This window comes from Citrus clementina, unplaced genomic scaffold (assembly GCF_000493195.1).
Source record: "Citrus clementina cultivar Clemenules unplaced genomic scaffold, Citrus_clementina_v1.0 scaffold_7, whole genome shotgun sequence".
In the NCBI taxonomy this organism is placed as follows: Eukaryota; Viridiplantae; Streptophyta; class Magnoliopsida; order Sapindales; family Rutaceae; genus Citrus; species Citrus x clementina.
Genome location: NW_006262075.1, coordinates 3,846,542 through 3,864,148, shown reverse-complemented (window position 1 = coordinate 3,864,148; position 17,607 = coordinate 3,846,542). Strand labels below are relative to the sequence as shown.

Here is a 17,607-nt window from a genome sequence, read left to right as displayed (position 1 = left end):
TAAAATAATATCAAACGCACCCTTAATATTTATCACTAGAAGTTGATCTATGTTGTTTGCAACATCAATTGTGTGTGTTTACTGTATATACATTAACTGACAATTATAATTACAAACTTGCAGTTTGCAAACATAATTAACAAGTACCAGAATATTTTTTAACATGATGTTATGCCTGTGGGATTTCAATATGACAAATGAGGATTCTATAGTTCAGTCAATAAATAATTTGAGTTTAATTGGAAGTACAAAATATTATTGAAGATAAAAGTTCTTTTATATAAACCATTCCAATAAAGCTAAAATATCAACAGAACACATAAAAAAACAAATAATAATAATAATTCGATGAAGATAAAACTGACAAGCCACAATTTAATAAATAAATAAAAGGAAAAGAAAATTAAAACTTGTTTCAGTTCGCACTATGTACACGTTGGTATGCCCTGATAGAACTACAAAACTTCGCAGACGCATAACTCTAAATGAACTTTTATATTTGAAAAATATTATATATATATATAGTATTTTTTTAATCAGGAATCTTTGATTTTTATTAAAGTCAGGAATTAATTAAAAATAAATAAATTAATACATCACATGATAAAATACAGTGTATTAAAATATGTGTTTATTTTATATTTTAACTAATTCCTAAATTTATTAAAGTCTGAAAAATTATTATTATATATATAATTTTACATAAATAGAGTCCATAAAAGAGTTTTGTAATTAAGCATATGTTAAAATGTATAACGTAAAAGAGTCGAACAAGTGTCAAGTTCAGCCAATCACGTTAAGGTTCTGTACACGTGTAGCGCTTATTGTTCCTCCATCGGTCCCGTTGTTCGCTCTGTCTTTCATCAATGACCCGACCTTCTTCCGCGTCGTCAGAATCCAATTTGTAATTTTCCTCTTCTGCCCCTCGCTTACGCTAAAATATGTTGAAGAGAAAATTTTAGATAGCCGATATAGATTGAACAAGACTCATAAAACGATCTGTGAAATTGACGAACTCGTTCGGGTTGACTCAGTGATGGCCTCGGCTATCACCGCACGCATCGAACTTGCCAAGCTCTGCAGCTTACGAAACTGGTCCAAGGCAATCCGAATCCTTGACTCGCTCCTCGCTCAGTCCTATGAAATCCAGGACATCTGGTCCGTAAGCTTGAATTACAATTCATTTCCAATTTTACCCCTACGGATCTTCAATTTTTGCAGCTTATTAATTGAATCTTCGTGTGATGTGAAAAATGTGGATTATTGTTTGGTTACAGCAATAGAGCATTTTGTTACAGTCAACTGGAGCTACACAAGCACGTGATTAGGGACTGTGACAAGGCGCTTCAGCTTGATCCTACGCTGCTTCAAGCTTATATTCTCAAAGGTCTCCATTTATCTCATGTGTCGTTGGACTCATAGTTCTTGATAATGGAATATTAATTTGACCGCTAAATATATAGTTAAATTTTGATATGGGTGGTTTGACTTATGCTGGAAGCCATTTTTGAACCTGTTGCACCAGATTTTCTTTTAGTTGTGCTTCATTTACTGGATGAACAGAAAGTAGGAGTTATTTGACGCCTCTTCTTACCTTAGAAGATTTATTATTAAGCCTATATATGTGAAGCATGCATTTAGTAGAGGCTGTATCAAGAGAATGTGTCAATTTTATGATGTTGTGTGTTCTTTCATTGTACAACTGATTCTATAATTGTTGTTTTATCATTTTCCAACTAAAGTGTAAAGTAAGACAATCTCAAGTTGCTTTGCCCTATTTTGTAATTTAGTTTATTGGTTTTTGTCGCCTAGGCTGTGCATTTTCTGCTTTAGGAAGGAAAGAGGAAGCTCTTTCAGTTTGGGAGAAGGGGTATGAACATGCTTTGCATCAGTCGGCAGATCTGAAGCAATTCCTAGAACTTGAAGAACTGCTGACTGCTGCAAAACAAGACAGAAGTGTTACTTGTGAATATGATGTGAGCAATTCTATGTCATCTTTGACTGTATCTGAACCAGGACTGAATGCCAATGATAAAATGAGTGAAACAAGTGAGAATCACAATAAATCTGATATCTGTGATTCAAGTAGTCAGTCAAGGGATGTATCTGAGACTTGCAGCAAGTCTAGCCATGATCCTGACTTGTGCAATGGAAGAAGTGATGAAGCCAAAGGGGGTTCGTCTGTGCCAGTATCTAAATCAGGACTTCATATCAATGGCAAATTAAGAGAAGTTTCTGAGAATCACAATGGTTCAAGTGATGGATCTAAAAGTACCCATGCATCAAGGGATGCTTCTGAGATCAATCGACAATCCAGTGATGATTTTGATATATGCAATGGCCCCATTGATAAAGCCAGTGTAAATGAAAGGCATGGAAGGCAAACGAATGGAACTCATGATGTTCATGACAAATTGAGTTCTGACTCTGCATCATTAAACGACTCAAATACTAATTCTGAATCTTACAGTAAATCATCTATCAGTGACAACAAATCTAGTGATAGTACCGAAAGCCGCAGCAAGTTGAGTTTTAAGTGGGATATGCTTAAAGAAACAAGCAACGAAGCCAGGAGAAACAAAAAGTTCTGTGTTACTAGAATTTCAAAATCCAAGTCAATTAGTGTAGATTTCAGACTATCAAGGGGTATAGCGCAGGTGTGTTTGAATGTTTGGTTATGTGGTCAGGGAAAGTTATCATCTGTCTTATATAACTAAAGTTTTCATCTACATATTTCATTCATACTGCAGTTTTGTTTCTTTTGAAGGTTAATGAAGGGAAATATGCTTCTGCGATATCAATATTTGACCAGGTGAAATAACGAATATTATGAGACATCTTTACTATTTCCTGTAAAGAATAGTTTGTCTTTATTGTGCATATTTTTGTTCATTTATGCCATGTTGGGAGGCTGTTGGGTGGGGAACAATAGGGCTGATCATGAGTGTTTTTGGGCCATAATCAAGTTTTATAAACATCAGCTCCTTTAAATATTGCTCATACAGATACTTAAAGAGGATCCTATGTATCCTGAGGCACTTATAGGAAGAGGGACAGCACGTGCGTTTCAACGAGAACTTGAAGCTGCTATTTCTGATTTCACAGAGGTACTTGAACTAGCAATACTCCCACAATACACAAAAATTATACTGGTTTCTTCTTCTGAGTGGCTTGTGTAATTAATATTTAGGCTATTCAATCGAACCCATCAGCTGGTGAGGCATGGAAACGGAGAGGACAGGCTCGAGCTGCCTTAGGGGAATCTGTTGAGGTGAGAGGATACGCCTTGTTGATGGGTGTCCTTCCAAGCAAAGAAATTTTCTCTGTCACTGTCTTTGCCAATGTAGCTGATCTTTGCTTCAGGAATTTTAGTAATGTTACTAGGGTTCACTATGATTTGCCAGTGCAAAAACATTTTTACTGTTCACTAGATGGTGATTATGTTTTTAAGCACAGCAAATTAACTTTCACGTGTACCTGCTGTTAGGTATATGATAAGAAAGGCACGTTTCCAGACTTGCTAGGAGATGCTCAATATCATTTATGTGCTTGTTACTATTTGTGCAACAATTGATTCATAGTTTTAATGTTTTTTATAAATGAACTTCTTAGTGCTTGGCATAATCCCAGTAACAGAAGTCACTTCCATTGATGAAACCAGGCCATTCAAGACTTGAGCAAGGCATTGGAGTTTGAGCCAAATTCAGCAGACATATTACATGAAAGGGGTAACAATTGAACCTAGCTAATTTATTGTTATTTTTGCTTTTAGTCAATTTTTTCTTCTTTACACTCTTCTAATTCATATTTATCTTCTATTTATTTGAGCAATAAAATTTCTCCAAAAAAGGCCTTTTGCGTTGGAGCCACTGCTACTGCTGGTGTATGCTATGTTGTGTTGTAAAATTTCTCTAGATCCAAGTTATAATTAATAATTGTAGTAGCTCTTTGATAAGCTGCAATTATTATGGGAAAGAAACAAACAATGTAGGATCATAATCAGAGAAGTAGATCATGATACATAGCTAGAATATTGACAACTCAATCCCCAAGGAGAAGGGAGAGGCTATGCAACCCTAAGTATCCCTTAAATATGGTTAAGAGGGTTTCTGGTACATAAAACAACCAGAACCTGTTAACTAATTTTAATTTAAAGGCATAAATGGCTTCGAGAAATTTCACGGAAGGAATTAATAATCCTAAAAGAAAAACAAAACTTACCAACCCATAAAATAAACTAAAGCTGAAAGATAATAGTTAACAGTTAGAATGTGCAAATAGTGCATACTTCACAAGCTAATCAGTGAATTAATTCCAATAAAAATTATCATAATCAATTCCAATTAAAAATGTGTGTTTTCTAAAATTTCATCATCACATGTTCTGTTTCATTCCCGATATCAAACTAAGCAGGGCACAAAAGAAGACGATATCAGTTCTGCTGCTCTTGGACTTAATGTGCGCATCATGCGCATACAAGTGGTTAATTGATTTTCTTTATTGCAGGAATTGTAAATTTCAAGTTCAAGGATTTCAATGCTGCTGTAGAAGACCTATCAGCATGTGTGAAACTTGATAAGGAGAACAAGTCCGCATATACCTATTTGGTGTGTACTCGACATCTGATCTTCATTTCTTGAATTATTTATTATTAGTTGTTTATCTTCTATAAAGTACTTTTATCCCAAACTTTTTGTATCATCACAAGAGATCTTACTGAAAGAATCAAATTGTACTGCTGCTCAAAATTTTACCTCCTGTGCTTAAATTAACTTAACTCCAATTGAGTGGACTTTCACTTTCATAGGGTTTGGCATTATCTTCAATTGGTGAATATAAAAAGGCTGAGGAGGCACATTTGAAAGCAATCCAACTTGATCGGAATTTCCTCGAGGCATGGGGTCATCTTACCCAGGTAACAATGAAGCAGCAATTCAGATTCTTGTCAGTAATATCTTCATTGGCATGAAATGTCACCCCCGATTTTCAGGGATAGTAGACATGGTATTTTCCAGCAATCTCTGGGGTGTGTGGGTGTATCTGTGTATACAGGCCTCCAACAAAGTTTGATAGTGCAGCTTCCAAATTTAAGAAGCACTGCACATTTTTCTGAATGCATCCTATATTCCTATCTGTTAATTTAAAGCTCTAAGCTGTTTTAATTTACCAGAAAAAACATGCATACTGTTTGTACAGTATATATATATATTTTTTTGCATCAAGCAGCTTTACCAAGTATTCTTAAGTGAATTTGTGGGTTTTTTTTTTTTCCTGCAGTTCTATCAAGATCTTGCAAATTCAGAAAAAGCATTGGAATGCCTACAACAAGTTCTATATATTGACAAGAGGTAGGTGTCCTCCTTGGACCATTTCATCTGCATATAAAAAACACTGATATTCTAGTGCCTTACTCTCATTCTGATTCCCACTTATGATACTGCCCTGTGAGTTATACTTGACAGTTTATAATGCGTTCCTCATAGGTTCTCTAAAGCATATCACTTGCGTGGGCTACTGCTTCATGGGTTGGGACAGCACAAGTAAGTTTTATCAACTAGTTACTTCTCTGGAATTTTTTTTTAAAAAATCCGATGTGGCTATTTTCAACCATTATTGGTCGCATAACCTTTGGACATTCTGCATTATAAAGTACTGGAATGTCAAAATGTTAAGTGAGAGGTCTAGCAAAATAGTTGGGGAAGGATATTTTAATGGTATGTCATGAAAGAATCACTGAAAGGAACCCAGTGAGGCACTGAATAGCTGTTTGTGAAGGTTAGCGGTGTTGTAATAGCTTGTTTAGAGTAGGGAGATGGATGATGCCAGCGTTGCCTCATATCTCAACTATTTGTTGTCAGTCAAATCATATTATGCCATACAGCTTTCCTTGCTTTAAAAAAAAAAATGCATTATATCTTGTCGAATCTCTGAACTGTCTTTTTCACTTTTTGTCTTTTATCTTTTTGGTCTTTATTCTGCATTGTTGCTCCTTTTGCTTAAATTGAATTAATCCCTTACAGCATAATTGTATTATTACCTCCTGGCCTTGTCTTGGTTGGTTAATGGCTCTGTAAGTTTTAACTTCTAGATTTCACATAGGTTAGTGCTTCCTCTTCAGAAATGCATTGTCTATCACTTGTTAACTGCTTAACTGATTGTTTCAGGAAGGCAATCAAGGATTTATCCTCCGGGTTAGGCATTGATCCCTCAAACATTGAATGCTTATACTTGAGAGCTTCTTGCTACCATGCTATTGGAGAATATAGAGAGGCGGTAATTTAGAATTTTTCATTTCTGTTATGATAAATTTGTTGGTTGAGATTATATCAGTGCATCTGTTGCTTTAAGATCTTAATTTCAATTTGATGGTCGCAGATCAAGGACTATGATGCCGCACTTGATTTGGAACTTGACTCGATGGAGAAATTTGTGCTTCAATGCCTGGCCTTTTATCAGGTTTTGTTTGATATGGAATATTATGATCTAGAATAGATGCATCTCGGCTGTTTCTTTATGCTACATTTATGCTCTTTTAAAAATTGCAAGCTTTAAGAGATTTTCATGGCCTTGTGCTTGCCATAACATTCGTATTATCCTAATTTATGTCTCCATTAGTGTAATTTGGATCCAATTCCTAAACAAAATTTCAGTATTTGTTTTAACTTAAGTCAAAAGCCATGTCCTCACTTTTAATCTCTCTTTGTTGTTTCTATTTTGTATAATTGATGTTTTCTGAGTGGACCCAAGTGATGTGATGAAGATGACGTATGTTGGGCACAAGTAACCTTTGATTTGGTTTTTTCCCTTAATATAGTGCTCTTTTGTGACCTAATTGGTTTAATTCCATGTCCTGATTTGTTTAGCCATACTATACCAACCTAAAGATTCATCTCACATCGTATGTGAATCTTTAAAAAAAGATTGCTGCATTTTTTCCAGTTATCCAGCCCACTTCGCTAAAGCACAAAATTTGGAGAAAATATAAAATAATTGGTTAACATCTTTAGCTATATTTTGAAATTTCTAATTTTCATTGATCATGTTTTGCATTTTCGACTGCTTTCTTGTAGTTAAAATCATGACAAAGAGTATATTAACTTTTTGATTAACTCAAATAAGCTTTTTTAATGAAAGAAAATTGTGGGATCACCTACAAAGAAAAGGTGGACTTAAATTTTGAGGTGGAGGTAGTATCATCTTTGTTGTAGAAGAAAACAAATTACATGTTGTCCACAGCAAATATGTGTGGTGTGTGTATGGTAGCAGAATCTATAGATGACATAATTATGTATAATGCAACATGGCAAGTGGGTTACGATTTTATTGTAACTTACTTCTTGCCTTATCTTGAATTTTCTGGATGACATTCTCAATTTCTCATCTTGCAGAAGGAGATTGCTTTGTACACGGCTTCTAAAATCAACAGTGAGTTTTGCTGGTTTGACATTGATGGAGATATTGATCCCCTCTTCAAGGTAATGTTTTATGAGAATTATAATATCTTTGGCTCTTGTTCTCTTCATCTTTGGCCTGTGTTACCACTTCCTGCATAAGATTTAGCCAACTTAGTGGCTGCAAACTTCCTCACCTTTTTGAAATATTACTTATCAAAGGCAATGAAAATGTGCATGCTCACAATTTCCAAACATCAAAATGCATATGGCAGCACAACTGTCACTTTGAATTTTCTCTGCATAGCCCTACCCCTTCCCCCCTGACTCTCAAAAAGAAAAAATATAAAAGAAAAGAAATAACAATTAAAACAATGCATATTTGCTTTATCACTGTTTTGATATAGTTAGCATACTACTTTATATCTTGTGATACAGCCACCAAGCTTCCTGGACAATGCATTTGAGTGCAAGATCCTTTGGCTGTGTGGTGGCTGTGGTTTAGGTGGGAGTCAGGAAGATGTGCTACTTTTTTCTAACATTAATTTAAACGGGCAAGTTGATTGTAAATTTCTTATGGTTTCAGCATACATGATGCTAAATTACCATATTTCCAATAGCAAAACAATTTATGTTTCAAATTCCACCGAAGGGAATATGCTCTGTAGTTGAAGTGGCTTCCTGGCGTTTTGTTTATGGAATTTTCAGGAATATTGGTGCAAAAGATTGCATCCCAAGAATGTATGTGAAAAGGTTTACAGACAGCCTCCCCTGCGTGATTCTCTCAAAAAGGGAAAGCTCAGGAGACAAGACTTTTCTGTTACAAAGCAGAAGACTGCGCTTCTACTGGTTGCTGATTCAATTGGCAAGAAAATTCAATATGATTGTCCTGGCTTCTTATCCAATAGGCGGCAGGTAATTTATTTGGAGTATTGTTCTAGAATGAAAATCTTTTTGTTGCTGAGGCTGCTATTGTCGATTTTTGTTTATCCTCTTTTTTTCCCCGTTTTGTATGTATTTCATTTTGACATTCCCATCTCTTATAAAACAATAATCTCTCGGAAGGCATGTTTTATCAAACATGTAGCATTTACATCCCAACCTGTTAAGAAAAGCAAAAAGATATGCTTATCCAGATATACCCAATGACTATGGACATTTGTCTAGGGCCCTATTAATTGTATAATTGAGCTTATAAATTTTTGTTTCAGAGGGATAAGTGGTTTTCATTGTAGATCTATTTTCTTTCGTTCTTTCCTCTTTTATTTATTTATTTTATCTAAGAGACTGTGTTCTAAATTACTAAATTAGGTTTTAGTTTGTACAGTTGACATTCTAAATGCGCACACACATGTATACTTTCTTTCTAATCTGAATATCTAGATTTTCCTTATAATGCAGACTTATAATCTCAGTCATTTCACAAAATCCAACGACCAAGATCATTCTTGTTACTGACTGTTACAGCTGCTTATGGCTAAGAAGGTTATACCGTTTTACTGTTACATCACAGTCATTCAATTACTTTCTCATTGTCTTTCGCTTTGACAACTCTCTTTTGTCTCTCCAGCTCCTGCTATTCATTCCGCCACAAACATTTGCACTCTCTCTCTCTCTCTCTCTTCCACCCACTCCAAATACTATAAAGATGCAAAACGAGAATCAAATGGGCTCCTTTGTGCAAAATTGTTTCGTCATCCAAAGATTAATTTTATGTACACAATCAAATCATCTCCAGAAGAGACTACATGCCTGCATTTGTAAAATTTAAATTGCAGCATTTTTTTTTTATTCTTTATAAGGATAAGCCCTCATTCTCCACTTTCATAATAACCTTCCAAAATTCCTCAATTTGTCTTCACTAATCACCACTAACCAACAAAAGACCCCAAAATGGGAAACACTATCAGGTTTACCATGGTCAAGAAAATTTGCACCTGTTTTGATAGGAATGATGGCTAGATTTTTAGAACTCTTTGCGGTGTTATAATGCACTTTGTTATGTTTTCAAACAAAAATAAGATGGGGAAATCAGAGATAAATAATTGGATTATCTGCTCTTTAATTACAGTTGTCAGTAACTTTATTAAGTGCAAATGATATCAGTTGTTTGATTCCATCTAAATGTTGAGATTACAAGTCTGCATTATAAGGAAAGTCCCAAATCCTAGATTAGAGAAAGTGATTTCTTTTGAATGCGACTTGTGATTATTAATAATTTTCCTCTTCTATTGTGTGTCAGCATCGTATGGCTGGATTAGCTGCTATCGAAATTGCTCAGAAAGTTTCAAAAATTTGGCGCTCTTTGCAAGCAGAATGGAAATATTCTAACAGAAGCTCATCAAAAAATGGGAAGAGAGCTCGGAGAAAAGATCGAATTAATATTGCCAGCCAGAACAGAGGTGGTGCCGGTTGTAGTACAAGCAGTTCTTCCGACACATCTTCATATGGTATTACAGAGGAAAGATCGTCTGGTCATCCCAAGATGTCATGGCAAGATGTTTACACGCTAGCTGTCAAATGGAGACAGATTTCTGAACCTTGTGACCCTGTTGTGTGGGTTAACAAATTAAGGTATGGCATATCAAAATGCTGCCATTTGTTGCCCTTTGGAGTATCTTTCTTTCCTTTTTTTTTTTTTTTTTTTTTCAATTATTGTTATTCATCTTAGCCTTCTGTTTTTTAAGGTCCATCTACCATGAATTTTTCTTTTATATCATTTTTGTTAAAGTCAAAATAATCTGCTTTTTCATTTTAAGTCTTAATATAATATAATTTTTCTTTCTCTTTATATGAATCAATGAACCCTAAAAAATGCAACTTTGCTAATGTTAAAGCATCACCCATTCTGTGATGTTTACAGCAGTTCTTGTTTTACTTGAAATTCCAATCAGCATATATTGAAGTCGATTATTTTGTCATTTAAGAATAGATGGTTATGTGAACTTAGTCTATGTAAAAGCATAATGCCAATTGTAGATGGATTATGTATCATATATATTGCAATTCTTCAAACTTAAATGTTTTTCATTTTACCTAGAAGGCTGGAACATGCAATATGTCATGCCAGGTAGGATCCAGAAATTATTGCAACTCAGCCAACCTAAACCAACATCTGAGTCTGCAATTAATGTGATAATTAAAAAAAAATTTGTTATTCTTGTGAGATAGGTCAGGGATAATTGAAATTGTTGCATATTACTGGGCCTGGAATTTTGTGTAAGCTTTGCCACATGTCCTGATATTACCATTACCATTATAATGGGAGTATCTATTTGGTCATGTTTTGCTGTTCTTTTAGCTCTTTGAACCAGTGTGATTGGTAATGTTTGGATGAGTATAACTCTTAATTTTTTTTTTCCTGGTGTGAATGGGTGTCTTGTGCAATTCCAGTGAAGAATTCAATTCTGGTTTTGGATCTCACACACCAATGATTCTTGGACAAGCAAAAGTTGTTCGCTACTTCCCAAATTATGCAAGGTAGACCAACCAAGTCTGATTGCAATTCAGAAAAAAGCTGTTTATACAATACTCATTTTTGCTAATGCTGCAGAACTTTAGATGTTGCAAAGACTGTCATGAAGGATAAAAAGTATGTGCACAACAAGGCTGATGACATTATTGATCTATCCGAAGATGGTAAATTGCAAGATGTGAGTACTTTTGTGTCACATTGGATTCTCTTCTCCTTTCATTAGTGTTTCTTGCTTAGCACAAGGGCTTTACTCAACTCCTGTGAGATCCTCGTCAAACTGGGTAATTGTAGTTTATAATGATATTCTCTCCACTCTCCAAAACGGTTAGTTGTCAAAGTAGTTACAACATTCCTTTCTGCTTCTTTACCTTTTGCTTTGGGAGCCTTATCTCTTATATTAAAATATGGAAATTTAAATTATTAAAAGGGATGATATTTCTGTTTTATTTTTCCTGTTTTTATTAGTCAACCATTTGTTGTGATCAAATTGTTGGAATTGTGAGTTTGATTGACTGTTTTATCATTTGTCCCAGTTCTCTGAGAAATTCATCCTATTGTGTGTGAAAAGGATGAAGCAATTCTTTGGACATTAAAAATATGAAAAGATTTTATGCACAGTTGTTTTCTTTCACTTAAAGGGTGGCATGAATTTGTCAGAATTCAAATAATTTAGGATGCTCTCTTAATGCAAATGTGCAGTATATGTCGCTTTTGCTCAAACTTTTGTTTGGAATGCACCGATTGTAGGGATCTTCTAAATTGTGGCTCTATGAACGATCAAATCTCTTTCAATTTTGATGCAACCTCAATCACCTATCAGAAATCTGTGTAGGGAAAATTTCAATTATGTAATTAACTTTTTCCTTAACAGATTGCGGATGCAAAATCCTGCGATGCTCTTTACAAAGTTGTTGGTGAGGACTTCTGGTTGGCTACTTGGTGCAACAGTACTGCATTTGAGGGGTGACTTTGCCAACTTTGCCTCTAGATCAAAGCATAATATTATTTGCTGTAAAATCTTTTGTCATGCTGATTTATGTTTTTTCCAGGAAGCAGCTTGAAGGGACAAGGATCACCTTAGTCAAAATGTAAAATTTGATTCTCCTTTCACTGTTGGGTTGCGGCTTTTAGACTTCCCCAACTCCCTTTCCTGTTTATCTTCTCTTTATTCAATTTATTATTACTTCTGGTATGTACCCTGACTTTGTTATTGGGTTACTCATACAGGGGAGAATCAGGATATGACTTTGCAATTAGAACACCTTGTACACCTTCTAGATGGGATGAATTTGATGCAGAAATGACCATGGCATGGGAAGTAAGTCCCCCTGGACCTTAAACATAAGTCAATAGTTTACTCTTATTATGGGCCTCATGGTCTTGGTTTAAACAGTGTAGTAGTTTACCAATGTTGTTTTGTTTATCTCATCTGCTTCTTTTAATGGTGTTGTCACTATTTAGCTTAGAGAACACATTAAAGTTAATCTGTCATGCAAACTAATTATTATTATTATTATTTTTTTTCTGAAACTGCAAACTTATTATTGATTTTCAGGCTCTATGCAATGCTTATTGTGGTGAAACTTATGGGTCTACTGATTTCAATGTTCTTGAAAATGTCAGAGAGGCTATCTTAAAGATGACATATTACTGGTATTTCATCTGACACTCATTCCATGCAAATAGGTTCTTTTTTTAATTTTAATTTTTTTTAATTTTTTTTGGGTTCTGGAGACTCGGTAATTGTTTGTAAAAGTTTAATGTAAACTGCTTTCAGGTACAATTTCATGCCACTGTCTAGAGGCTCTGCAGTTGTTGGGTTTGTCGTGTTGGTTGGACTGTTCCTTGCTGCTAATATGGAGTTCTCAGGACACATCCCACAAGGTTTACAGGTGGATTGGGAAGCCATCTTGAACTCTGATCCACACTTCTTCTTAGATTCAGTTAAGAGTTGGTTGTATCCATCACTTAAGACTTCAACATCTTGGAAAGAGTATCCAGATGTAACGTCAACTTTTGCGACAACTGGATCAGTTGTTGCTGCCCTGAGCTCATATGACGACTGAACTTCTACAACTCCTTGAGAGGTAAGTAGTATCAGTGGGTCTAATCAGTAAATATATTCTGAGTTATTTGGTTTGCTGGATTAAAAATGAATAATATGATAGTTTGACCTTCTAAAGCGGATCAGCAATAAAACATGAATGGAATAATTGTATACTGTTGAAGTTATAATATAGAAAATTGATTTACTTAAATAGCATGATATCCAAATTGATAAAGTGGCAATTTTATTGTCTTCAAGTATAAATAAAAAAATTGTTTTTTATGCTATTTATTCTGAATATATGTCTTGAATTCTGTGAAGATCACCAGATGATAGGTTCCTTCTGTATTCGAACTTGATGCAGAATGTTGTGAAGAAAGCAAAATGTATCAAAGCTTATATTATTTCATGGAGTGGATTTCTTTTCTCTCTACTCGTATCAGTTCCATTGTTGTAACCATATGTTGTACAGCGGCAGCGTTCAATAAATTCCTTTTCTTCCAATTTTATCCTCAAATATGAAAGATATGTAGTTCACTATTTCTTCTGTCAAATTTATCACATGACTGTCTTGAAGAGTTGTTGATTAAAGGTTGTTTACTTCCTGTAATTTGCCTCGTCTTGCCAATTCTCTGAGTTTTTGTCTTTTATGAGTTTGGCAAAACATCTGGAAAAGGTTTATACAAACTTCCAAGATTTTAGTATTTAATATAATGAACTTCAGAAGTAATGGAGTTTCTCTTTCAGTCCCGTTCTATGAAAACTTTATATTATGTAGACTGCAAAATGGTTCTCTAGACCGTATCTCACTCCAGGCACACAATTTCAACCATGTTTACCTAACGTTGACAAGGCTTTTTCAATTATTGTCACACCTGCATAATATTTTAATGTTTTATGGCATATTCAAAAGCGCAATTTAGTGAGTTAGGTACAATTTGATACGTATCATATCAATTACTGATTTTGTAAGATCTTTTAATTTTTTTTTTTTATGGTGGTTCTATATCCTTTATCTTTTACTGGGGTTTTGTTAAGTTGCGTACTTTTACATCAATTCAAAAACAAATTTTCTATGTGATTTAATTATTTAACTGTCAAATAATTAAGGAATTATGAGATACTGCTTTTGAATCATTTGTATGAACTCAACAGCTGCCTGTTGTTTAATGCATGTAGCTGGGATTTGCTTTAAAAAAAAAAAGAAGGAAGAAAAATAAAATAGGGCATGTTGCTGGAGCTGGACTAGAATTATTGTTTATTTAAAAAAAAAAAAAAATTTATTGATGCTAATGTGTAAAACTATGTTCTTGTATACACTTATATCATATCATATTACAATCAGAGGGCTACACATTGACCCCATGATATGATTAATCTCTCACCGTTCCAGTATGTGCCACTGTCAATCGAGCACCACCAGTGAAATTAACTTCCTTTTTCTTACGTCTCGCCTTCTCAAGCTTTCTTCTCCTGCATGTTTTCTCCACCAATTTTTCTTCTATGATGCTGGGCTTGCCTGAAAATTGAACAAAAACTAAGTGTCACCCCACTACTCAAATTAACATTTGAAGGGACTTTGAATCTGACAAAACTAGATAGAACGAAATATAATTAAAAGAGAGACATGCCTGGAATACTCTTCTCGTCCACGGCCACCTTCCCTTTAAGTCTGTTACACATCTTTGACTTGGCATGAATAAAAGGCCACGTGGCATTCATCTGCTTGTTGATCATGACCGCGGCGTAGTAGGGGATTTTGACTCGATTGGTGTGCTTACATTTCATGCGGCTACCTATGAACGTTAAGGCATCCATCAAGCTCTCTTTGGCCAATCCCATCATGTCATAAGCCTGTGATCTTCTCCACAGGCTCTTACTGTGAGAACTCATCGTTTTGGATAAAGACAGAGCTCTTGTTGTGTCACTAATGGCTGCTTCTGGCTTCTTTAGCATCAAATAACACTGAGCTCTATTGCTGTAAAGAACAATCCTCTCTTTTCTCATCTTTAGAGGGCACAAATCCAAAGCCTTGGAATATTTTTTCACACCTTCTTCAATGTAGCCGGCCCAGAATTCTTGGTTTCCTTGTTGTTTCAGCATAAACACACAGAGTTCATTCTCTTTCATTTCTTCGTCAGACATTAGCTTCTCTTTCTTTCTTTTCTCCACCTTCAAATCCCAAATTTCATCTAAAGCTCTTTCAGCTTTCTTGCTCTTCAACTTCAAGTTACCATATTTGACTTTGTGGTAATCTTGCAAAAGTGTTTGTGTGATTGCTTCTCCTACTCTTTCCCTGCCATTGAGGGACTTAAGTTCAACCAAATCAACAAGAAATAAAGCAGCAATATCTATAACTTCATATCTTGTATCTGGGTCTTTGAGAAGAAGCAAAAGAGAATCAATAGCCGCGTACTGCCAATCATCCGAGGATCTTGACACGTTGCATACACTCTCAATGACATTTTTCAGCTTCGCTACACTTTCTCTTCCTTTCTTTGTGTGACACAACGCTCTTATTAATCCAATTCCAGCGGGTGAAGTGTGATTTGCTAAGCCACCCCACATACCACACACAATTTTCAAGAAATCTTGACTGCAAATAAGATCAAAAGACGACCTTTCTCTGCATGCAAAGCAATTCAAAAGATAGAGAGACCAACACTGAAGTTGACTTGCCCATTCTTCAGCCTTTCTGTTCTCTAACTCAAACCCTCCAAGTCCTCTTGTGAGAAGATCGCAGTGGTACTTGACTCTTTTCTTTTCTTTCAAACCAACAAACTTTTCATATACCACTTCAAAGCAATTGCAAGCTATGTTTTTGGCCAGTTCTATGATCTCTACTTCATACAAAGCAACTGCTTCAAAGGTTTTGTCATGGCTAGCAAGGTGACCTAGTGCGCGAACTGCAACTCGCTCCTCGACCCAACTGATCTTTCCTCTTAGAAGCTCCATTAACGGCAAAACCACACCTGATTTCACTGCTTTCTCTGCAAAATGAGCCTTGTTCATGGTATATGAACCAATGATATGCGCCGCATAGTAAGGAATGTAGATGTTCTGATCTCTGAGTAGCCATTCTTTATCAGTGATGCCTTTGTGTATAAGTTTTGTCATGCACTCAAATATGCCGAGGGATGGAAATTCTGGGTCATCAGGTTGCTTGATGGCGATGTTAAAGAGCCCACTTAAGACCAGAACATGTTCTTGGTCATCTCTGAGACGACTGAGAGGAAGTTCTTTGAAGCACTGGGCTACTTTTGCTCTTCTGAGAGATGGGGGCTGCTCATTCATGGAGCAGAAGAAACAATAAGGTTTGGTGCATGTTACTTTTTGAGGCATCCTGCTGCAGCTGGTTGTATTCCTTTGCCGATGTAATTCCATGGCAAAGAGAGCAAAACTTGAGAGTTGATTAGGGTTAATTCCTATGGCTGATTAAAGGTGGTGGTAATATTGATATTAATGGTGTAAGAAAAGAGATGATGAGTCAGATAGCAACTTAGCATTCAGGTGTTGCAGGATTGACACCTAGCTGCACATGAGACGGGGGGCAAAGTAGTATTCTGGAGAGAGAGTTTATAGTATTATTATATTGTTTCTTTATATGACTGAAAACGGATTCATCGAAAAATAAAATAAATAAAAAAGCTACGCAATTGCTACAGTAAGATTAAAAACCCAATCCCAATTTATAAGTCTTCATAATTATTGAAAACATAAAAAAATGCTCGTTGGTTTGCTGCAGTGATGCTGTTTCTCCCAATTAATTTGTTTATCAGTTGTTTTATTTTATCTAACCGATACAGTTCTCTCCGAAGAGAGTAAAAAACAACATACTTGACAGTATTCTCTGGGGAGCTTGTGCAACCGCTACGTTAACTGTCGCTATTTGGGTTGGATTATGATTTTAGATCACTCAATACTTTTCGGAGACAAATTTTGTGCCCTAGGACTCGTTAAGTTTTTGGCTTTGGTTACAGTGTTTTCGGGCATTAATTACGAGGGGGGATAAAGGTCGCTCCTTCCTCCTTGCGTGCGTAAAAAGTAAGATTAATGACGTAAATCTTTGTTGCATAACATGAGATGCAAAAGTTGATGGACCATATGGGCTGCTTGTTCATTCTCTTACGAAACGAGACATGGACGTACCATAGTTCATTTCCAGGACAGCTGCAGACAAACTAAATAATACCAGCTTCCCCTTATTAGTATATATCATTTGGAAAATGGACGAAAAACTAACGCAAGTTGATTCATAACTATAATATGATATTTTAATCTTTTTTATACCTTCGTTTCTTTTTGTATCCCTTTTTTTTTTCATTTATTACGGACTCCACAGATAGAATAGAAGCAAGTCATGATTGCCCCCATTTAAGTCCCTGGAGAAGAAAGAAACTAAATCCTATAGAGACCACTGGTCCCCTCCCATATGAAGCCAATCAAATGCCCTCGTCCTGATTCAAATAACCTATTCGCAACTTCATCAGACTATGCCACTAAAGTCACTTTTTCAGTTTGCTTCCAACTCAAAAAGTGCAGTGAAAAAAAAATCCCAAAATATATCAGTCAAGTACAAATGGGGTTGGTCTCAAGAAAATGCGGCTTCCATACGGCATATGCAGCTTCTAAGTTCTAGGTTCTAACTACATGAACATGATAATGCATAATTAATTAGGGATAAATAATATTTT

The 17,607-nt window shown here is 35.4% G+C and overlaps 2 protein-coding genes across 4 annotated transcripts; one reads left to right on the top strand and one right to left on the bottom strand.

Moving 5' to 3' along the window:
* The first annotated feature begins 790 nt into the window (after positions 1-790).
* LOC18036000 (suppressor of RPS4-RLD 1) lies at positions 791-13,422 on the top strand. Of its 3 annotated transcripts, none has more exons than XM_006425973.2 (24): positions 791-1,158; positions 1,278-1,387; positions 1,813-2,657; positions 2,768-2,812; positions 3,006-3,107; positions 3,191-3,271; positions 3,662-3,728; positions 4,507-4,607; positions 4,808-4,915; positions 5,278-5,348; positions 5,484-5,540; positions 6,165-6,273; positions 6,376-6,456; positions 7,389-7,475; positions 8,100-8,306; positions 9,634-9,965; positions 10,785-10,871; positions 10,945-11,044; positions 11,738-11,829; positions 11,916-11,954; positions 12,094-12,184; positions 12,422-12,519; positions 12,644-12,953; positions 13,278-13,422. In XM_006425973.2, the coding sequence occupies exons 1-23, from the start codon at positions 1,037-1,039 to the stop codon at positions 12,930-12,932; spliced, it is 3,321 nt and encodes a 1,106-aa protein (XP_006426036.1). In that variant the 5' UTR covers positions 791-1,036; the 3' UTR covers positions 12,933-12,953; positions 13,278-13,422. The 3 variants fall into 3 exon arrangements, with proteins under 3 accessions (XP_006426036.1, XP_006426034.1, XP_006426037.1); XM_006425971.2 differs by having other exon boundaries at positions 13,243-13,422; XM_006425974.2 differs by having other exon boundaries at positions 13,235-13,422.
* Positions 13,423-14,286: 864 nt separating this feature from the next.
* Positions 14,287-16,370, bottom strand: LOC18035962. The gene is made up of 2 exons (XM_006425969.2): positions 14,545-16,370; positions 14,287-14,432 (listed from the first exon to the last, which is right to left on the bottom strand). Exons 1-2 carry the CDS (start codon positions 16,295-16,297, stop codon positions 14,287-14,289), a joined length of 1,899 nt encoding a protein of 632 aa, XP_006426032.2. The 5' UTR covers positions 16,298-16,370.
* Between the last annotated feature and the right edge of the window lie 1,237 nt (positions 16,371-17,607).

Bases quoted from the DNA above. Each gene is read 5' to 3' on its own strand.
- LOC18036000 (XM_006425973.2), top strand. From the start codon at position 1,037: ATGGCCTCGGCTATCACCGCACGCATCGAACTTGCCAAGCTCTGCAGC. The intron at 2,658-2,767 runs GTGTGTTTGAAT...TTTCTTTTGAAG, and splicing joins TATCAAGGGGTATAGCGCAG to GTTAATGAAGGGAAATATGC. The intron at 12,520-12,643 runs GTATTTCATCTG...AACTGCTTTCAG, and splicing joins TTAAAGATGACATATTACTG to GTACAATTTCATGCCACTGT.
- LOC18035962 (XM_006425969.2), bottom strand. From the start codon at position 16,297: ATGGAATTACATCGGCAAAGGAATACAACCAGCTGCAGCAGGATGCCT. The intron at 14,433-14,544 runs GCATGTCTCTCT...TTCAATTTTCAG, and splicing joins GGACGAGAAGAGTATTCCAG to GCAAGCCCAGCATCATAGAA.